The sequence below is a fragment of the Neoarius graeffei genome, chromosome 14 (assembly GCF_027579695.1).
Source record: "Neoarius graeffei isolate fNeoGra1 chromosome 14, fNeoGra1.pri, whole genome shotgun sequence".
NCBI classification, from domain to species: domain Eukaryota; kingdom Metazoa; phylum Chordata; class Actinopteri; order Siluriformes; family Ariidae; genus Neoarius; species Neoarius graeffei.
Window position 1 is genome coordinate 61812465 of NC_083582.1, and position 23620 is coordinate 61836084.

General features: G+C 39.0%; 1 protein-coding gene across 1 annotated transcript in view; it reads right to left on the minus strand.

Moving 5' to 3' along the window:
* The window catches only part of myo15b (myosin XVB), a 75717-nt gene extending 53092 nt beyond the window's left edge, over positions 1–22625 (minus strand). The window contains exons 1-15 of the mRNA XM_060938877.1: positions 20082–22625; positions 17440–17549; positions 16702–16776; positions 16261–16354; positions 15746–15849; positions 15547–15610; positions 15315–15428; positions 14996–15159; positions 14796–14907; positions 14577–14635; positions 14370–14493; positions 8243–8338; positions 7353–7484; positions 265–390; positions 17–94 (exon numbers count right to left, since the gene is read on the minus strand). Of these exons, the coding sequence (XP_060794860.1) occupies positions 17–94; positions 265–390; positions 7353–7484; positions 8243–8338; positions 14370–14493; positions 14577–14635; positions 14796–14907; positions 14996–15159; positions 15315–15428; positions 15547–15610; positions 15746–15849; positions 16261–16354; positions 16702–16776; positions 17440–17549; positions 20082–22625 (3996 nt within the window). The remainder of the gene's footprint in view (positions 1–16; positions 95–264; positions 391–7352; positions 7485–8242; positions 8339–14369; positions 14494–14576; positions 14636–14795; positions 14908–14995; positions 15160–15314; positions 15429–15546; positions 15611–15745; positions 15850–16260; positions 16355–16701; positions 16777–17439; positions 17550–20081) is intronic.
* Positions 22626–23620: the final 995 nt, after the last annotated feature.

Here is a 23620-nt window from a genome sequence, read left to right on the forward strand (position 1 = left end):
GTAGCTGAGATTCTACCTGTAATCTACTGCGTGCAAAGAGCTCTAATACCTCTGCACGAAACTGGTCGTGGTTTTTATTCAGGAAGTTATGAACCTATTGCAAGGAAGACAAAACATTTTGCCAGTTCTTTGTCCTTTTAGATTTCATAGTGTTTATATGTGAACAGAAAAACCTAAGTTATTCGAAGAAGTGGTCATGACTAGGTGAATGAATAAATATAAATCAATGAAGGAATGCATGTTATTCTGAAGTCAGCTGCTTGCCTGGTAAGTAACAGCTCCTGCATAGTGATACACAGTAAAGACGGGCAAAGGAATCTTGGGCTTGGCATAGTAGGGACTGTTGCCATGGTGATAGTGACATTTCTGCAGAAAGGTGTGGTCTGTAGCCTGACACAATGACAGAAAAAAGGGTGAGGGGAAAAGCAAGACAAGCAATCTCTCCAGAACAAATAAGTCCTAGTTTGTTGGCTTTTTGAAAAAGTAATTTTAAAATTACATACTATAACATTAAATGCAACTATAAATGGACAAAAATTGCAATGTCATTCTTAAATTAATAAAGAAATGCTGTAGTTGTTGGCAAGATGCATTGGTATAAGAGGACACTTTAGGACTGGCTGTTATATGAAAGTAATCAATGTTGGCTTGATAATGGTATCGTATCAGCTCATTGTTGAATATTTTCTTACCACAGCATGCCCTGCTGTGTTTTATTCTTTACATGTAATACATACCTAGACTGGTGTTTGGTTCAAATCTTTTAAAATACTTTTTTACATTTACAACAGAGACCTTCTTAGTAAAAACTGGAAGGGCACTTTGTAGAGTTGATACTTCCATCAAGCCACATATTATCAACATCAAAGTCAAATCACTTGAACCTCGAATAATACTAAAATTGTAGACCAAATTTCATCAAAATCTGTTCACGACTTTTTGAGTTATGTTGGGAACAGACCAAAAAAAAAAATCCTAGATCCACAAACATACATATCTGGATTTGCATCAAAGTCTAACTGATTGTTCCTTGGCCCATGGCCCACATTTCCTCAGATTTTCATCAAAATCCATTCACTACTTTTAGAGTTACAGTGGTGCTTGAAAGTTTGTGAAGCCTTTAGAATTTTCTATATTTCTGCATAAATATGACCTAAAACATCATCAGATTTTCACATGTCATAAAAGTAGATAAAGAGAACCCAGTTAAACAAATGAGACAAAAATATTATACTTGGTCATTTATTTATTGACGAAAATTATCCAATATTACATGTCTGTGAGTAGCAAAAGTATGTGAAGCTTTGCTTTCAGTATCTGGTCTGATCCCTTTATGCAGCAATCACTGCAACTAAACGTTTCCGGTAACTGTTGATCAGTCCTGCACACCGGCTTGGAGGAATTTTAGCCCATTCCTCCATACAGAACAGCTTCAACTCTGGGATGTTGGTGGGTTTCCTCACATGAACTGCTCGCTTCAGGTCCTTCCACAACATTTCGACTGGATTAAGGTCAGGACTTTGACTTGGCCATTCCAAAACATAAACTTTATTCTTCTTTAACCATTCTTTGGTAGAACAACTTGTGTGCTTAGGGTCGTTGTCTTGCTGCATGACCCACCTTCTCTTGAGATTCAGTTCATGGACAGATGTCCTCACATTTTCCTTTAGAATTCGCTGGTATAATTCAGAATTCATTGTTCCATCAATGATGGCAAGCTGTCCTGGCCCAGATGCAGCAAAACAGGCCCAAACCATACCACCACCACCACCATGTTTCACAGATGGGATAAGGTTCTTATGCTGAAATGCAGTGTTTTCCTTTCTCCAAATATAACGCTTCTCATTTAAACCAAAAAGCTCTATTTTGGTGTCATCTGTCCACAAAACATTTTTCCAATAGCCTTCTGGCTTGTCCATGTGATCTTTAACGAACTGCAGATGAGAAGCAATGTTCTTTTTGGAGAGCAGTGGCTTTCTCCTTGCAACCCTGCCATGCACACCATTGTTGTTCAGTGTTCTCCTGATGGTGGACTCATGAACATTAACATTAGCCAATGTGAGAGAGGCCTTCAGTTGCTTAGAAGTTACCCTGGGGTCCTTTGTGACCTTGCCGACTATTACATGCCTTGCTCTTGGAGTGATCTTTGTTGGTCGACCACTCCTGGGGAGGGTAACAATGGTCTTGAATTTCCTCCATTTGTACACAATCTGTCTAACTGTGGATTGGTGGAGTCCAAACTCTTTAGAGATGGTTTTGTAACCTTTTCCAGCCTGATGAGCATCAACAACGCTTTTTCTGAGGTCCTCAGAAATCTCCTTTGTTCGTGCCATGATACACTTCCACAAACATGTGTTGTGAAGATCAGACTTTGATAGTTCCCTGTTCTTTAAATACAACCCCGATTCCAAAAAAGTTGGGACAAAGTACAAATTGTAAATAAAAACGGAATGCAATGATGTGGAAGTTTCAAAATTCCATATTTTATTCAGAATAGAACATAGATGACATATCAAATGTTTAAACTGAGAAAATGTATCATTTAAAGAGAAAAATTAGGTGATTTTAAATTTCATGACAACCACACATCTCAAAAAAGTTGGGACAAGGCCATGTTTACCACTGTGAGATATCCCCTTTTCTCTTTACAACAGTCTGTAAACGTCTGGGGACTGAGGAGACGAGTTGCTCAAGTTTAGGGATAGGAATGTTAACCCATTCTTGTCTAATGTAGGATTCTAGTTGCTCAACTGTCTTAGGTCTTTTTTGTCGGATCTTCCGTTTTATGATGCACCAAATGTTTTCTATGGGTGAAAGATGTGGACTGCAGACTGGCCAGTTCAGTACCCGGACCCTTCTTCTATGCAGCCATGATGCTGTAATTGATGCAGTATGTGGTTTGGCATTGTCATGTTGGAAAATGCAAGGTCTTCCCTGAAAGAGGCGTCGTCTGGATGGGAGCATATGTTGCTCTAGAACCTGGATATACCTTTCAGCATTGATGGTGTCTTTCCAGATGTGTAAGCTGCCCATGCCACATGCACTAATGCAACCCCATACCATCAGAGATGCAGGCTTCTGAACTGAGCGCTGATAACAACTTGGGTCGTCCTTCTCCTCTTTAGTCCGAATGACACGGCGTCCCTGATTTCCATAAAGAACTTCAAATTTTGATTCGTCTGACCAAGAACAGTTTTCCACTTTGCCACAGTCCATTTTAAATGAGCCTTGGCCCAGAGAAGACGTCTGCGCTTCTGGATCATGTTTAGATGCAGCTTCTTCTTTGAACTATAGAGTTTTAGCTAGCAACGGCGGCTGGCACGGTGAATTGTGTTCACAAATAATGTTCTCTGGAAATATTCTTGAGCCCATTTTGTGATTTCCAATACAGAAGCATGCCTGTATGTGATGCAGTGCCGTTTAAGGGCCCGAAGATCACAGGCACCCAGTATGGTCTTCTGGCCTTGACCCTTACGTACGGAGATTCTTCCAGATTCTCTGAATCTTTTGATGATATTATGCACTGTAGATGATGATATGTTCAAACTCTGCAATTTTACACTGTCAAACTCCTTTCTGATATTGCTCCACTATTTGTCGGTGCAGAATTAGGGGGACTGATAATCCTCTTCCCAGCTTTACTTCTGAGAGCCGCTGCCACTCCAAGATACTCTTTTTATACCCAGTCATGTTAATGACCTATTGCCAATTGACCTAATGAGTTGCAATTTGGTCCTCCAGCTGTTCCTTTTTTGTACCTTTAACTTTTCCAGCCTCTTATTGCCCCTGTCCCAACTTTTTTAAGATGTGTTGCTGTCATGAAATTTCAAATGAGCCAATATTTGGCATGAAATTTCAAAATGTCTCACTTTCGACATTTGATATGTTGTCTATACTATGTTCTATTGTGAATACAATATCAGTTTTTGAGATTTGTAAATTATTGCATTCCATTTTTATTTACAATTTGTACTTTGTCCCAACTTTTTTGGAATCGGGGTTGTAAAACAGTGTGCCCACTCACACCTGATTGTCACCCCCTTGATTGAAAACACCTGACTCTAATTTCACCTTCAAATTAACTGCTAATCCTAGAGCAGGGGTGTCAAACCTGATCCATAAAGGGCCTTGTGGCTGCAGGTTTTCATTCCAGCCATGCAGCAGCACACCTGACTTGGCTCATTCAATCAACTGAACTGTTTTCACACAGTCAAATACTTGCAGCCACACCCACCCTTGATTAAAGGGTGGGTGTGTCAGTTGATTGAATAAGCCAAATCAGGGTGCTGCTGCATGGCTGGAATGAAAACCTGCAGCCACACGGCCCTTTATGGATCAGGTTTGACACCCCTGTCCTAGAGGTTCACATACTTTTGCCACTCACAGATATGTAATATTGGATCATTTTCCTCAATAAATAAATGACCAAGTATAATATTTTTGTCTCATTTATTTAACTGGGTTCTCTTTATCTACTTTTAGGACTTGTGTGAAAATCTGATGATGTTTTAGGTCATATTTATGCAGAAATATAGAAAATTCTAAATGGTTCACAAACTTTCTAGCGCCACTGTACATTGGGAACAAACAAACAAACAGAGCCGAAAACATAACCTCCTCCAACAAAGTTGGCAGAGGTAAAAAAACAAACAAACTCAGTTTGCAATAGCTTTAAAAAAATAGAACAGTAAATTAATCTATCACCATTCTAATATGCCATTTATTACTATCTGACATGATAACAGAAATCTTTTACCTACATGCTACTGTATGTTAGCTAATGTTGGTGTTGAACAAAACAGTCTTGAATTTTATTTTATAAGTTTGGTTACATTTTGCGAATCATTACAAATACAACAAGAGTGCTCTGAGAGCACAATATTCCCCACTACAATATATTGCAAATGAAATCGCAATCTGCGTGTTACTGTCCTATAACAAAGCCTTTTGCCAAGTTTCAAGAAATTCCTCCAAAAATTGTGAGAAGAGTTGATTTCAGAAGGCGAGAACCCTTTCTGGGACGGACGGACGGACTTCGTCACGACATAATCCCCCTTCAGGCCTTTCGGCCAGCGGGGGATAAAAATTAAAATCCCATTCAGAAACTAGTTAGCAACTAACTAGGCTAGGTGTTAAGAATGGCAGGAGGATGCTGGAGTGTTTCCAAATGATCAGTTAAATGTTTTTTTTAATTTCAATTTATTTATTTATTCACATGTAAATAATTACAAATTACCTTACAACACTGGCCTGCAAATAGCAAAATACTAATCTAGGCAGGCCAGTGATAAACCTATATAAAAATATATATACAAATAAAGAAAAATATATACTGGGTTAGTTAAAATTATGTTAACACTAAAGGATTATTTTTCTCCTGAATATGTGGTGCGCCGTGATCGCTGTTGGCATAATTGGGCTCTACTTTTTTGACACCCCAACAGTGATGTCAGATGTCTACTTACAGATGGTGCAGCAGTACGCCACTGATGAACTTTCACTACAGATCAGATCGGTGGGGTATTTCCAAAAGATTGGCGCACCACCGCATTTTGGCCGTACTGTTCGTGCTTATCTCGACCACACATTTCCAGGTCGATGGACAGGTCGTGGTGGACCATTGCCGTGGCCTCCACACTCCCCTGATTTGATGCCCTGTGATTTCTGGTTATGGGGTATGGTGAAGGAGCGTGTGCATAGCAGGAAAGTTCATGATATCAATGACCTCAAGGACAGAATAAGGACTGTGGTATCATCTATTCCCCGTGAAATGTGTGTCCGGGCTTTAAATGGTACTGTTGCTTGCTGGTTTTTGTGTGTTGAACACGATGGCGAACAGGTTGAGACCGTCCTGTAAATCATCTTGCACATATGATGCATGTTTTGTGAATAAATGGTTTCTACCATTTAAGTGTTAACATAATTTTGACTAATGGTGTATAAATTTTGTTTACGTTAGAGACATATATTATTGAAATACACAGTTTGCATACAAATAAAATAGATTCTAGCACGTCTATGAATGTAAAGGTATATATGTGTTCCCATGTAATTTATTAAACAATTTATTATTCTACACAGGTTATTAATAGTAACATTAAAATGTTCAAGGTTCATTTAAAACTATAGTTTTGTGTCACACAGTGGGCATTAACCCTTTGATGCAAAACATGGGTCAAAAGTGACCCGGCTGAGTTTTTATCTTCTATATCTTTGCAGTAAATTAATTCCATCATTCAGTATTCAAGGTATTCCTCAATTAACTTGTTTTAGATCATCATACATCCTTATTTTATTTTTTCCTTTCTTACTTTTTGAATAAAAACCCTTTTTGTATCACTACCCTTCTAATGCACAACATGGGTCAAAAACGACCTGCATTCATTTTCCAGGTTATTTCATGTATGTATGGCTGAGTGTTTCTATGATATACTTTTGAAATAAATTCATTTTGTCATTTACTTTTCCAAATATGCAGTAAATATCTTGTTTTTGTTTAGCACAAATCATTTTTATTTTTCCTTTCTTAAGTTATGAACAAGCACAGCTTTTGTAATTCTACATCAAGTTTACACACATGGGTCAGAACCGACCCGCATGCATTTACTACAGCGTTTGGTGGGAACTGTGAATTGTGCTTGTGTCAGACATTTCACAGCTCAGCACAGCGCCCTTTGCCCATCTCATACATGCAAGTAATGTTTTTCAATTGTTCTAACATTACCTTAGAAAAAAATGGATTATGTTTAGGTTATCTTGAGAGTCAGTAGATTACTTGTCAGAAAGTTACAAGTAATTACTATTAGCTACCGAGCTGTTGACATATTCTACTTTAGTTAGCTAATTTTATTGTAGTTGGCTTAGCTAACTACATAGTTAATAAATAAATAACTGGCCCCATTCACTGCTAAAGTAATTACTTGAAACAAATTATTATTATAGTATTAAGACATTTAATTTTAAATCACACTTGGATGACCCATGTGTAGTAATATAAAAAGTATTTTTGTTCATAAAGTAGGAAAGAAAAAATTAAATTAATGATTTGTGGTAATTAAAAACAAGATATTTAAAGAATACTTGGAATATTCAATCATAAAATAAATTGATTTCAAAAGATATAGCAAAGAAAAACTCAGTCAGCATGAAATAACCTGGAAAATGAATGCGGGTCATTTTTGACCCATGTTGTGCATTAGAAGGGGTGTGCATATGTTTTGCATCAAAGGGTTAAGGAGAACATTACAGTGTGGCTGAATATTATAAATCTGGCTTCCCTGCCAGAGATTAGACACCAGTGAATAGCTATACTCAGTTCTATCAGGAACAGCGAGGATGAGGCATGTAACTACCTGAGGCAGACACGTTTGGTCATCCAGGATGCGGAGGATGCCATGTGGCCGAGCGGAAATGAGCTCCAGACAGGGATGGAAATTCTGTAGGGTCACAGGATACCATGGGATCTGCTCAGAGTTGTATTCCTCCTAAAACACAAAGCCAGTCACATGACAAGAAACAGAAATAGATGGTGCATAATGGATGTACACTACAATGGAGGTGTATATACACACACAATATTTTATAAGTGAAGCCTCTTAGGGTCAAACATATCAGTTGTGTCATGTTTTAATGATATACGGTACTGTCCAAAAGTCTTAGGCACCCTATTTTTTTTAAACAAACTTTGTTCTAGATTTCTGTTTTATGACTTCTACATTATCGAGTCAGTACAAAAACATTTTAGATTTCCAAAGGTTCATTTTCCAGCACAAAATTAAACATTACAGAAAAAAAAAGTTTGTATCTGAGCAGCCTATTACGTGCATAAGAGCTCACTTTTCAGATTAAAACAGTAAACATAATGAAGGCTACTGGGTTTTGGTGCAAAATTAAGAAGCAAGTGTGACAGTCAAAGTGTCCAGAAGAACTGGGGCTGGTTCTGTAAGATGCTCAATAAAACCTACAGCTCATTTCCCTATAAAACTGCACTCATTGTACCTTAGACTACCATATATTTTTTTAAAGCAAAGGGTTGTCTCACACCAAATATTGACTTTGTTTCATTTATTATGGCTTACTGCTGTTTATAGTATTTTTTTTTAATGTTGAAACATTTCATTTCATTATTTTTTAAGCCATTTTGGTCTACAGCATTTCTTTACATGTGCCTAAGATTTTTGCACAATACTGTACATTATTTTAAATGTTTCAGTAAATAAACACACAGTGTCCACCTACAGACCTGTTCCTGTGACACTAGTGCTTTGTTCATAAATTGTTGGATCTGCTCATTGGCAAAATTAATACACAGCTGCTCAAAGCTGTTCACACCAAGGTCCTGAAAAAAAGCGTATGTTAAAATGTAGCTCATACAGCCGAGCAGGAGCTTTAATTATAATTGATCACAGTCTCTATTTTGTTGAGTGTGTAAAAATATGTCAAAAGCAAATATTTAAGAAGGATCTTTTTACAGTTTAGTGGACAGCTCTGTAAAAATGGCTCATCAAATCTCCTATAAAAACCTTTATGATTAAAATGTTGAGATTTAAAGATTAATTCTTACTGTCCACCTTGATGGATTTGTCAGAATAAACAATTAAACAGCAACAGATCAATCATTTTTGAGTAAATCTAACATAACATGCTCTGTAACTTTTTTTTTGCTGCCATTTCCTCTCCTTCAATACACCATTACTGTTTTATGACATCTCACTGTACCTCTTTCCAACTGCTTCTATCACCATTATGTCTTATTGTTAACTTGAGCTAGCAGCGGTAGCGCAAACAACCCTAACCCATGACCACGTCATTGCTTGTTTACCGCAATGCATTATGAGCGATACCTGGTGTCAGCTTCGCTATATTGTTTACTTTCACCTTTGTTAAACACTGCATTGTTCTGTCTAACTCGTTTGAACCATGCCTAAAGTGAATTGCTGTGTGCCTTACTGTGTCTCCACAACAAAGAGAACACCTAATTTGAGCTTTTATCAGCTGCCAGTCGAGGAGAAGAGAAGAAAGAAATGGATAAGTTTAATCCACAACGAAAACCTTCAAACTGAATCGAAATGGACAAGTGTTTGTAGCTTACATTTCTCTGGTGGGAAAAAGACGTACTTAAACTGTGACCCAGCGATATTTCCACGGTCTGCGGAACAGCCTTCGGTTACAGAAGATTATAACAATCAACACTGTTCATCGACTGTAACTAGCGATATTCCAAAGCCTGTAAAACAAAGAAGCGTTCTTCGGCCTTTGCCTCTCAATGTACTGAAGCACTCGGCAGCTGAACGAGCCTGTCGGACTGATAAAACTCCCAAACCACGAAGGGTTCTCTTTTGGGTGTGTATAATGTTCAGTGCACCTCACTAGCGGCATTTATTGAAGTAAATGCATTTATACTGAACATGACACTGCAGATCAGCGGGGTTCCAAAGGATTTTTTTTTAATGTTTCCTGATATCAAGTTTTATTTAACAAATCACTCATTTATAAATGTTTTTATAAGACATTCTGAGATTTGATGATGTTCTTGTACAGTGTGGTAGACTCGGTCAATCTCTAGGTTGTACGAATTCTTGTCACTTATGTCTTACCTTCTCACCAAGCTTGATCTGGATTCCGATTTTCCTGCTGTAAACCCTCAACATGTTATCCACCTCTTTAAGTCACCAATTTCATTGTCTTCTATGACAGAGCACGGCAAAATCGCTCCTCTCACATCGCTCTCACGTAAAATTAATCTAACATCTGCTATATTGCACAGCTACTGACCCCAGCTATCCCCCATAATGCATTGTGATAAACAAGTGATGATGTAGTTATACTTGGGGGCTATTGTTACTCTCACTCAGGATCTTTCTATTTTATTATTATTATTAGGGCCCGAGCCCTTAGGGCGAAGGCCCTATTGTTCTTGTAAGAGTTCACTATTATTAGGGCCCGAGCCCTATAGGGCGAAGGCCCTATTGTTCTTGTAAGAGTTCACTATTATTATTCTTCTTCCGTCTTCTTCTGGGGGCGCTATTTTTGGGCAAAAAATCCAATCTTTCCTCAAATTTGGTCAAACTTCACGGCCACCCTCTTACTACCTCCCATGTCATGTACACCTCATTTTGGGAATTTTCGTCCATGGGGGGCGCTGTTTTTGGCCAACGCAATTGCTCCAAAACAGGTTTTTGGTAAATAATTCCATAATGCTTCTCCTTCACACCACTACCTTGTGATAGTACGTTGCTGTTGTAGACACTTATTTTTCCAACTCATAATCGCTCATGTGCAGCATAGCGCCACCTACTGACATGGGAGAAACCAAAAAATTTATTCTTCAAAAATCAATATCTCATCTTCTATTTACTCAATCTTGATCAAACTTGATACACACACTCTTAACAGGTCACCTGACATATGTGCCAAATTTTGTGAACTTTTGCCACTGGGGGCGCTGTTTTCAGGCAACAATTTATATCTCGGCTTCTGATTGGTCAAACTTGATCAAACTTTACAAAACAACTCGTCATAGCTCCCTTGACATGTATACCAAATTTGGTGAACTTTCACCACTGGGGGCGCTCATTGCGCTGTAGCAGTTGCAGGAGAGGTGTTTACAATCATGAGGCACCAGGAGTATGTTGTTTTGGTTGCCTTAAACACACATGACTTGTGGGGAATGGGTAGGCAGTCGGGAGCAAGTGTTGTAGCATAGCGCCACCTACTGACATGGGAGAAACCAAAAAATTTATTCTTCAAAAATCAATATCTCATCTTCTATTTTCTCAATCTTGATCAAACTTGATACGCACACTCTTAACAGGTCACCTGACATATGTGCCAAATGTTGTGAACTTTTGCCACTGGGGGCGCTGTTTTCAGGCAACAATTTATATCTCGGCTTCTGATTGGTCAAACTTGATCAAACTTTACAAAACAACTCGTCATAGCTCCCTTGACATGTATACCAAATTTGGTGAACTTTCACCACTGGGGGCGCTCATTGCGCTGTAGCAGTTGCAGGAGAGGTGTTTACAATCATGAGGCACCAGGAGTATGTTGTTTTGGTTGCCTTAAACACACATGACTTGTGGACCACTGGGGGCGCTCATTGCACTGTAGCAGTTGCAGGAGAGGTGTTTACAATCATGAGGCACCAGGAGTATGTTGTTTTGGTTGCCTTAAACACACATGACTTGTGGGGAATGGGTAGGCAGTCGGGAGCAAGTGTTGTAGTGTTACATACAGACTAATAGATGTCTAACGGTAGACAATCCTATGTAGCTATAGCTTGGTGACTGATGAGGTAAATACATTAATTTGGTTGGGAAGCCATGGCATAAAATGTTCTGTCCATGACAACATCTCAGCGCACCGTGTACTCTGTGTCCAATTCTGTGCTTTGTCACCATTGTGGGAGTAATGTCTCTTGCCAAAGAAGCTGTGGAAGGTATTTCGCGGGGACGCATGCCCCCGCCCCCCTTGGCCGCTGGCGCGAGGGCCCGTCGAGGCCGCTTGCGGCTTTAATTATTCTTCCGTCTTCTTCTTCTTCTTCTTCTTCCGTCTTCTTCTTCTTCTTTATTTTTCTCCGCTGTTGGGCCATTTTCGGGGTGCTTGCCATGGGCGAAAACGCACGAAATTTGGCACCAGTTCCGAGAATTGCCACCGCTACTCAGTACCAGAAGCCCAAACTTGGCCGGGGCTCAGGGCCTCTATAGCGCCCCCTAAGTCGTTGTGATTTTGGCCTCCCGCATTACGGTGCCTGGGTGCCATGTAGTTTGTAGTAGTGGCATGCCATTTGGTACGCATATGTATCTCACTAAGCCGGACAAAAATGTCATGCCAATGCATTAGCCACGCCCAACAGGAAGTGAGGTAATTTCACTTTTGTGCGAAATGCATGGCCACGAAGACGGCGCAACTCCTCCTAGACCGTTCATAGGAATGTCACCAAAATTTATCCACATCATCTACAGACATGGCTGACAAAAGTTACTAAATACGTTTCATGTAGGATAAACCGTTCAGAAGTTATACGTCAATCAATTTTCGATGCAAAATTTTACATGCTTAAAAATTCATAACAAATCTTCTGATTGCTCAAAACTGCTCATACTTCACACGCAAATCACTCATTGGGCTTCTGACATGTTACCCAATTTCTGTGATATTTCGCCACTGGGGGCGCTATTTTTGGGCAAAAATTCCAATCTTTCCTCAAATTTGGTCAAACTTCACAGCCACCCTCTTACTTCCTCCCCTGTCATGTATACCACGTTTTGGCAATTTTCGTCCATGGGGGGCGCTGTTTTTGGCTGAGGCAATTGCTCCAAAACGGGTTTTTGGTTAATAATTCCATAATGCTTTTCCTTCACACCACTACCTTGTGAAAGTACGTTGCTGTTGTAGACACTTATTTTTCCAACTCATCATCGCTCATGTACAGCATAGCGCCACCTACTGACATGGGAAAAACCAAAAAATTTATTCTTCAAAAATCTATATCTCATCCTCTATTTACTCAATTGTCATCAAACTTCATACGCAAACTCTTCATAGCTCACCTGACATATATGCCAAATTTTGTGCACTTTCGCCACTGGGGGCGCTATTTTTGGGCAAAAAATCCAATCTTTCCTCAAATTTGGTCAAACTTCACGGCCACCCTCTTCCCACCTCCCATGTCATGTATACCACATTTTGGGAATTTTCGTCCATGGGGGGCGCTGTTTTTGGCCGACGCAATTGCTCCAAAACGGGTTTTTGGTAAATAATTCCATTATGCTTCTCCTTCACACCACTACCTTGTGAAAGTACGTTGCTGTTGTAGACACTTATTTTTCCAACTCATAATCGCTCATGTACAGCATAGCGCCACCTACTGACATGGGAAAAACCAAAAAATTTATTCTTCAAAAATCTATATCTCATCTTCTATTTACTCAATTGTCATCAAACTTCATACACAAACTCTTCATAGCTCACCTGACATATACGCCAAATTTTGTGCACTTTCGCCCCTGGGGGTGCTGGTTATGGCAAAAATGATATTGCAGCTTCTGATTTGTCAAACTTGGCAAGCAAACTCTTTGCAAGACCCTTATTGGGGTGCTTGCCATGGTTGACAACGCACAAACTTTGGCTCCTTTTTCTTAGACTGCCACCGCTACTGAGAACCAGAAGCCCAGATCCAGGCGGGCCTCAGGGCCTCTATAGCGCCCCCCGTGCACCGTTCAGTGCGAGACCCTATTGTTGCCATGTGTCCATTTCTGTGGTTTGTCGCCATTGTGGGAGTAATGTCTCTTGCCGAAGAAGCTGTGGAAGGTATTTCGCGGGGACACATGCCCCCGCCCCCCTTGGCCGCTGGCGCGAGGGCCCGTCGAGGCCGCTTGCGGCTTTATTATTATTATTATTATTATTATTATCCTAACCTTTTTTAGGATGCTATTTCTCCCTCATTTTTCAACCAATCATCACCAACTTTCACATGAAGAATACGTCTGGGCTGAATTACATTGCCTTGACTTTTGGTGCTGATCTGGATCACCGAACTGGATTGATCCATGAAAAACGGGCCTTTTTTCAATCACTTATAACTCTGTCAATTTTCATGATTTTTTTTCAATCAGTTTTTTAAAATTTTGTTCAGGTCATCTAGCACAAATCATTGTGACTTTAAGTCACAATATCTATCTAGTTTATATTGCAATGATTACTTGTTTATTTGCTGTATACATTTATATGTGATTATCTTTTGTTTATCTGTTGTATAAGATGATTGTTTGAGATAATTATTCATTAATTTGTTATATAAGTTTTTGTGTAATTATTTATTTTTTGTATGTTTGCATGTGATGATTATTTGTTTATTTGTTGTATTTTTGTATATGATGATTATTTGGACTGGCATAATGGATGGATGATTATTTGTTTATTTGTCATATTTTTGAATGTGATGATTATTTGTTTCGTTGTTATATACGATGTTTGCATATGATGCTTATTTACTGTATAAGAAATTTGTATATGATGCTTTTTCATTTATTTGTGATATAAGATGTTTGTCTGTGATGATTATTTGCCAATTTGTTGCATAAGACATTTATACATGATTTTTTTTTTTTGTTATACAAGATGTGGGCATGTGATGATTATTTGTTTATTTGCTGCTTGAAACTTTCTTGTTGGTGGACTCTGTAAAGTGACACTGAGTTTGAAAAACTATATAAATTAAATCTAAATCCCATTTTTCATAAACGCTCACTTTAATTTCACCCGGGTTAAAATTTTGTTGTTGTAAGATGGTCTGTGTGCTCAATAATGTGGCAACAAAGAGTAAAAGATTATCAATATCATCATGGAAGAATATCAAGTCGAACCTCAAACCCATAAATGTCCACGATGCCAACAGTGCTGTCCATCTCTGTGGGGATTAACCACTCATTGATATGCTCAAGCAGCCAATCAAAGAGCACAGAGTAGAGGGCCTTGGCAATGGCATCCCTGATTCACAACCAGACAGACAGTGTTAGAGAGAAACCTCAGTTTAAACGTGTATTTTTGAAAACATCCGCGCCATTCCTCACCTGGATTCAATGGCACATTCCACAGACAGGGGGCAGTAGATCCTATCATAAGTGGTTTCCTGTGCACAGAGATGAGATAATGACAGTAATGTCTCTTTTTGACAACCGTGTTGTGTTGCCAGGAAGGAATAAGGAGAGGTTGATAATATATCAGAAGAGGATATCTGAAAGCCAGTGTGTAAGCAAATATTTCAGTGTCAGCAGATGGATGGTACTCACTGTAACTCGGTGCGTAATAACAGTCTGCAGGCCTTCAGCTGACACCTGTAATAGGTTACCCACTCTGCGAGCTTCAGCCTCACTAAAGATCCTTGCCACCTCAAACGACTCGCTCTGGATGTATCAAACACACACGGTATACAAATGTCTGGAAAAATTGTGCAAGCATTTACAGTACATATTATAGTAACTTTGAACACACCTCATAAGAGCTGAAGCAGATGTTGCCCAGCTGTAAAATGGATGACAGAATGCCCCAAATTGTGCTTATCTGCTCAGCATGTAATCCAATTGTCTCTAAACATCGTACAAGAAGCAAGAAATCCTGCTCGTCGTTCTTCCCTTGAAGCTCACAGGCTCCACCCTGCATTACCATTGATGCAAAATCAATTATTTCTAATACAGTAAATATAATAGGATGCAAGTGTATGAGTATGTAATAGAGGATCAGGTTTGCAGGTACTGTATCTTCAGATTATTGCATTTCACATAAGACTGAGTATTACACTGCAGTCCCACCTGGTTGAGGTAATAGTAAGTCTCAGCTCCCTGCAGATAGAAATCCTGCTTGTCCCATTGATTCATCCCAGCCAACAGCTCATAAAACACATGATAGTTCCTTTCATCTTTGGCCTACAAGACCGAAAAGACTTTTGCTGACCATCAAGACTGTATTTTAAAAAAAAAATACACCGCTTGAGCTTTAAATCACTACATGTTTCAAATGATAAACATCCAAAGCAGAATGTACCTGGAACACAATTCGTGATTTCTCTAGGAGATATTTTGACAGTGAAGTCCCGACAACTACACCACTGACAACAAATTTAACAGCGAGTTGTTTTAATACATCATTGCATTTCCATTGCTAATAGCAGAACACAAACCAGACATATTAACATTAGAACTAATACATATAAGATACACACATTAAAAAGGACTATACATACCTCCTTATGTGTATGTGTAGGTATTTACCAAAACGACTAGAATTGTTGTTGAGTATTGTCTTGGCATTACCAAAGCTTTCTAATATGGGCAAAACATCCATTGGCTATGGAAGGAAGACAAATTTTTGTAAAAATTTTACAGTCCATTTCTTCTGAACAGAAACAAAATAAAAAAAACTATATTACATAAATATTAATACATTATAAAACTACTACACTGTCAGAAATAGAGGTACAGTAGGAGTCCATTTCTATCCCCCAAGGTACCATCTACACTAATATACCCCCTAGGGCTCATTATTAGATCTCAAGGTAACTACGTGTACCTCTTTAGGGCCAAAACGGTACATATATGTTCCCAAGCAGTATCTAAAGGGTACAAATAAGTACCTTAGAGGGTACTGCCCCAGTGACAAGCCATTGTACCGCTAAAGGCACAATAATGTACTTTATTTTCTGATAGTGTATATTAGATAAACTATACACTTGAGGTGTATGTTTATCATTCTCAGTACCTGACGCAGATTGTCATTTCTACCCTGATACATAGAGCTCAGGTAGTGAACAATAAGTTTTGCTGCTTCAGTCTTCCCAGATCCACTCTGCCCACTGTAAAGAGGATTTACATGAGGACAAAAACACTCATTTTTGTTTATGGCCATTATGGATGTAACCAAATACAAAGACATTATTTGAGACAAATACACATTAGGAGCACTCTATTCTTTTTTTTTTTTTTTGGTCCAATCTACATCTCTAGTTGAGACCAACATATCAACTCGAGTGATGAGGAACCATCAGCTTTTCCAGTTTAGGCCATTCTCACTTTGGGTTCAAATCCAAATACTGATACAGATAATTTGGATCACTAAACAGACGCAGGTACAGTTCCATATAGTGGCATTGTGTTACAATCCTAATGATGGTTCAAGGGAAAATGAAATAATAAATCTCACCTTATAATGATGCATTGCTCTTGTGTGGTATTTTGAGATTGGCAAAATGCAGCATCCGCAATGGCATAAACATGACTAAAGACAAACACAATATCACTTGAACTGATCTGTCGAACAACTGCTTAAAGTACAGATGCACCAATCTGATACTGAGTATCATTATCATGGTAGATACTGGTCTGAAACTAACCACTACATCATCGCAATTCACAGATTTTTTAAAAATCTGAATCACAGGTTTATTTTAGGCATATTTGAACACATGATGCAAACTGTCTTAAAGCATGCCATCACACTTAAGATGCATTGCATAACCTTGCAAAGAGGAATCAATTGTAATCTAATCTAATCTAATCTAATCTAATCTAATCTAATCTAATCTAATCTAATCTAATCTAATTAAAAATATTTGACATCAGTGTTGGTGATGGTATGATAATCAGAAGTCTAGTACAGTATTAATAGTGTTGTATGGGGAAGCCATGGCCTAATGGTTAGAGAAGCAGCTTTGGGACCAGAAGGTTGCCGGTTTGATTCCCTGGACTAGCGGGAACTGCTGAAGTGCCTTTGAGCAAGGCACCTGCTCCCCAGGCTACTCTGGGTATGTTGTATGTTGCTCTGGATAAGAGCATCTGCTAAATGCCAATAATGTAAATGTAATGTTTTGAAATGAAAATATGGCATTGGTGCATCCCTACAGAAAAGTAGATAGCAAAAGGACAACCTCTGTCTACTTACGGTGGATTATTGTGCTTCTCCTTGCCTTGGTACTGCTGTCTCAACTCCTCTGTGTAGATACTGAGGGGCTTAAAGGGGTTGATCGATAACAGTATATCGCTGATATATGTCTGTTACAAATTAAAATGAACTAAATTAAAAGACAAGCCTGCAGAATGTGTTTTGATGAAAAGTTTTGATTCAGAGGTTATGTATTCAGTTTTGATACAGTAGTACGATATAGGATATTGTCGATAAGCTACAGCTAAGGGAATTTGTACACCCCATTGATGAGAATAGATAATACATACATAAATTGAGTCCCGATGAAACCGCTTTTTCAGATTCAGCAACACTGAACTTTCACACACCTCTCTGCAAACATATGTGCAAAGCAAAGTTAGTTTATAATGTGACTTTTGTATTGTAACTTCATCATGCCAAAGATATTAATTGCCAAAGAATACAAGTATTCACTCTTCAAAAAGGACTTAACCTGACACACTAAAAATGTTATTTGGCTTGTCTTTCTGTGGGAGCCCTGAAGGATTCTACACACAAACCTATAACACAAGATTTCCCTTTCAGAAAAGGTTTGGAGAAATATTCCAGAGCATTGTTGAATGTACCACTCAAATTTTCTCCCCTTGCACGTTCAGCTACCTATCTGTGACAGTGAGAGCTGACAGAAGCTTTGTGCGTGATATAAAAACAATATACCCTATCTTCTCGAAACTGGTGATTATGTAACACTGTAGGGCAGCTGAACATGCTGAGAGGAGACAGCCTAAAAATACTAGTTCGATATGTTAATCTGGCGGTATAAAGTGCAGTGTTGTAGTCGAGCCACTAAACCTCGAGTCTGAGTTCAGTCTTGAATCCTCAGTGTTCAAGTCTGAGTCAACTCCAAGTCATTAAAGAAAATTTCGAGTCAAGTCCGAGTTGAGTCCACTATTGATCCGAGTCGAATCTGAATTGAGTCTGAGAACAAGACTCCAAACCGTACCATTTGATGATGGCTGTTGCTGCCTTTATGTAAAACCATTTACAGCACGTGCGAGAGAGTCCGCTTGGTGCGCACTCTGTCCGGAGCGCGCCTGAGAGTCTATCTGACGCACACGCCAAGGCGCGCAGGTGTGACACTCTTACCCGAAATTTGTACAAAAATTAATGTACTGTAGCTATAAATATCTTATGCCAAATTATTATGGCATGTTACAAAAAATAAAGAAAAAATCAAAGTCCTTGTCTCCAATTTACAAGTCCGAATACAGTTAATGTACGAGTCTGAGTCCAAGTCCGAGTCCTCAGTGCTCAAGTCCAAGTCAAGTCATGAGTCCTTAAAATTAGGGCACGAGTCAGACTCAAGTCCGGGTCCTGGACTCAAGTACTACAAGCCTGATAAAGTGCTCCAAGAAGTCTGCTACCTGGTTGTCACCATGCACTTTCTCCAGGTTCTAGTGTTAACACTGCCAGTCCCATCTTCAAACACCTTTCTAGATAGTTCAAAGTTGTTGTGGTTCTTCATTACTTTGTGGCATATGTTATTCATGTGGTTCTCACTATCCCGGTGATTAGGTGGGGTGAAACGGAATTCCATTTACATAATGTATGTAAGAACCCCAGTTTCTTCCAGAAAGCATGAAAGATGGTTGTATGACAGTGATATTAATGACAAATACTGCATCATTCATCAGTTGATATCTTTTTGGAAGATCTCAGCATACACACATACAGGCAACCACAAGAAGGCATCCATGCAATTGCCACCACTGCTGGAAGTTACGAGGGCTGAAGTAGAACACTTGTGAGAGGCTAAATGCTACTCTGAGAGGGAAAGGCCATCTTTCCCAGGCATAGAGTGGGGGCATTAAACTTTTCTGTGAAACAGTATTATGAAATACAGTGCATATCGATACTCACTCAAGTTGTGACAGGTCCTCCACTTCATCCACTTCCACAGCTTGGCCGCTTCCTGGCATGAATACCTGAGGGAAATATTTCTGTGAGTCTCACACTCCCCATAAAATCACAGCAAATTGGCACAGCAGGTACAGTACACACAGAACGAAGTACATAGGGATGTAAGCAAATATGAAACCATTATTCAGGTGGTTTTGACTTGATCATTGGTTTTGATTTGATCATTATTCAGTTTGGTTTTGACTCAACAAAAAAATCATGAGCAGGAAGTTTTTACTTTCATGTGGGCATGTGTGAGCAGACAAAGATGAAGCTTGCAGGATAAACAAAGAACTCCTTCATGTTCATAAATGTGCAGTATCCTTAGGAACTGCCTGGTCAGAGACATGATGAATTTAATTCAGCTGATAGTTTATTTATATTCTGAGAAATATAACCAATTAAATTCATTAGAATACATCATGGACAGGTACAAACAAAAATAATAACTGCTTGAGTGGGACATCTCTAGATGAAGCCAATTAGGAGCTCGAGTGATGTCGCTGAGGTTGAGAAACTGTCAGAGCCAGAATTCACAGAGCATGCTAACAGTGCTGGCATTTCTACCTCTGAATTTTCTCGTGTTTTTCATTTTAGGCCACGACCACTTTAAATCTGAATACAGATACTAATATTTGGAGAGAGCAAATACTCCCAACAGTGTAGATAGAGATAGTGTTAAGTATGTGTACTTTTTATACCTGAGTGCTGTTGAGCCTGCTCTCCAACATATTCTGAGCTGGATCTTCTGATTCCCATGGTCCTCTGCCATCACGTTTAGGTATCATTTGGGCACGTTCATCATCTTGATAGACAGTCCACTTAGTAAGCTTCTCTCTGACTTGATGTGGTGGCAGGTTTTCACTGCGCAGCCAGTCCTGAGGATCACTACACATTTGGTGATGCTGAGCCCAGTGGAGTTCTATCGCCGATGGAAGAATGCCATCACCCATCAGTTCAGCCACTTCTCTATCTTCCTCCTCTTCATAAAATGATGTCCCCAAACCATCTATCCATGGTTCAGCCTTGGCAGACGGAACTGCCTGGCCCAGATTCTTATCCCTTTCCTTGCCATCCAACTTTTGCACAATTCTTCTGCCTCCTGCCAGAAGAGGCCTTGACAGCGCCAGTTTAGTAAGATTAATCTGTGAGCCCACAAGTTTCCCTTTTGCTGCTTGCAAGGTGCTGGCACTATCTTTATTGTCTAGTACTGGCATTGTATTGTCAATTTTTGCTTCCTTTCTACTTTCTGACACTTGTTCTTCATAGTTTCTCTCTGGATGATTTGTAGTATTCCTCCTTTTAACAGATTTGAGTAGGCTGAGGTCTGGCTTTACTGGAAGCACCAGACGAGCACCAGGTTTTGGAGGTTTACGCTCTGGAGCAAAGCCATTGTCTGTGCTAGTGTTAGCAGGAGCAGCAGTGTCTTCACCTTTGCCAATTTTATTCATTCTGGGAAGTACGATTGCATATTTGGCATCTCCTGAGTTGGCCTTTTCATCTGGATCTTGCAGCGAAGAACAAGGTTCATCACATGATTGTCCTGGGTCTTCAGAAAACTTTTCTTGTGTATCTGTTACGTTTGCATTTTCTGAGATCAATGCCCTTTTATTAGTCTGTATGGAACTGCCAGCCATTTTCAAGGCCATCTTATGGTGGAGGAGGGTCTTTTTGGATTTTGTGGGACTATTCTTCTTCTTCAGAATCAGCGTAGGCAGCCACCTAGAAATTCCAATTGCTTGTGTGATGGCAATGAATTTTCGCCGAGCACTGACTCTCTGGGGAATCTTCTTTTGGATCCATCCAGAGACACGGTACAAGGTAGTCACTCCTTTCTTCTGTGCTATCAAATGTTCTGTTGATTTTGATGACACTACATCTCCAGTCTCACTTGTTTCCGTTACTGTTTGTTCATTAATTTTCTTCTTCTTTGCCTGGTATCTTAGAGAGGCAATCCTTGCCATTCCTAAACTCAATCTTACATTTCCTGTTTTTGGTTTTGGTGTAGTTTCTACATTTATTTCATCCACTGACTGATCTACCTTGGTTGCATTTTTATTTTTATCATCTTTCCCCTTCCCTTTCATTGTAAACAACATCAGGGGCTGTTTGTTAAGCAAACCTTTTGAAATTTTTGGTGGACTCACGGTTTTCTCTTCCTTCTTAATCTCTTCAGTCTTGTTGACTATCTTTAATTTGCTTGCCATTTTTATGATCTGGGACTTCCCTTTCACTGCATCAATCTTAGTGAGGGCCATTCTGTTTATCTCAGCTTCTTCTGACGTTGGAGCCTTTTCACTGGGCTTCTCCACTGTAATAGGGTCTTTTTTACATAGCATTTTAGATTTCAGCATGACTTTCTGGCCTTGGATGTGTGCAGCCAGGTTGAGTGGTTGTGGCTTCTTGGATGAAAGAGCGGGTTCCTCTTGCTTGTCATCAGCTTTATCACTGAGCTGTTCTTCAGATTCTACTTCCTCCTCACTACTGGTAGATTCCTCTTCAGATTCCACTGTAATTTCACTTTTTAAGGCTTCATTTGCATCCTTCTCTCCTTCCTCCATTTCTCCCTTTGTTTCATCATTCACCTCTTCCCCCATTTTGATGTCTGTGTCTGATGTGTCTTCCTCACTGCTCACTTTACTTGCTTCTATCTCAGCAGTTTCTTCCACACATTCTGACTCTTCCTCTTCCTCCTTCTCATCTTCACTCATTTCTTCAGAATGTTCAGATTTTTCTTTTTCACTCTCAGATTGATCTTCTTCTGAGTCCTCTATCTTATGACCTCGCCTTTTTGTGCGAATTTCGTGTGCTTTGCTGGCTGTTTTAACTGCAGAGGGTTTTAGAATAGGCTTGGATTCTTTACCTTTGCTTACTTTGCCTGTGACTCCTTTACTCGTAGCCTTAGCAGTTAAGAGTTTGCCATTTTGTTGCCTCCCTTTTCTCCTTATTTTAGGTGAGTCAGTTTCTTCATCTTGTAACTTCTCCACTTGGTCCACCTTTCCCTTTTTCTCCTCATCTTTTTTGGACTTCCCTTTACTGAATACATTTCTTTTTTTGCTTTGTACTTCACTACTTTTGCCTTTGTCACTCCTTTTTCCTCTGCCATTCTCATTAGTGTTAGGGGAAATATCAGATCCCGCCTTTCTCCCTTTTCTTGTTTGAATTGGTTCTTCCTTTTCCTTCTTGCTTTCTGCAACTTTCTGTTTCCTCCCTCTTGCCTTGTTTGCTGATTTGGTAGGAGACATGATGCAGAATTATGTTTGCATGGTTGACTCCTTCCCAGTTTTCCAGATTTGAGGATATTTCACTTATAACCTACAGATTAACTGCATGTGTTATTACAATCACTGACAAATACATTTAAATACTACACTCTTCAAGTTGTATACAATTGTCTTAACACTTGTCTATATATTGTACTTTGATACTTTCATTGTTATTTTGCAAAAGTACACTGAAACAGTAAAAAGACCCATATTAGCAGGGGATAAGATCATATATCATGTTTATCAGCTAAGTGAACAGTGCACCTGAAATAATGGATATCATTAGGATTGGGTTTCAGTTATTTAGATTACATGATCTTGCATGGAATATGGCCTGGGTGAAAAGCTAGACCCGTTTATGAGAAATTTATGCTTAATCCTTTATATTACCTCATGTTGGGCTCCATTCTGTTCATTGTTAATGAAGAATTCTGAAATACTGAGATTACATCCATACATATCCCCATATAACATAATTGTAACGTAATATATATATATATATATATATATATATATATATATATATATATATATATATATATATATATATATACACACACACACACAGTGATGCTTGAAAGTTTATGAACCCTTTAGAATGTTCTATATTTCTGCATAAATAGGACCTAAAACATCATCAGATTTTCACACAAGTCCTAAAAGTAAATAAAGAGACCCCAGTTAAACAAATGAGACAAAAATATTATACTTGGTCATTTATTTATTGAGGAAAGTGATCCAGTATTACATATCTGTGAGTAGCAAAAGTATGTGAACCTCTAGGATTAGCAGTTAATTTGAAGGTGAAATTAGAGTCAGGTGTTTTCAATCAATGGGATGACAATCAGGTGTGAGTGGGCACCCTGTTTTATTTAAAGAACAGGGATCTATCAAAGTCTGATCTTCACAACACATGTTTGTGGAAGTATATCATGGCACAAACAAAGGAGATTTCTGAGGACCTCAGAAAAAGC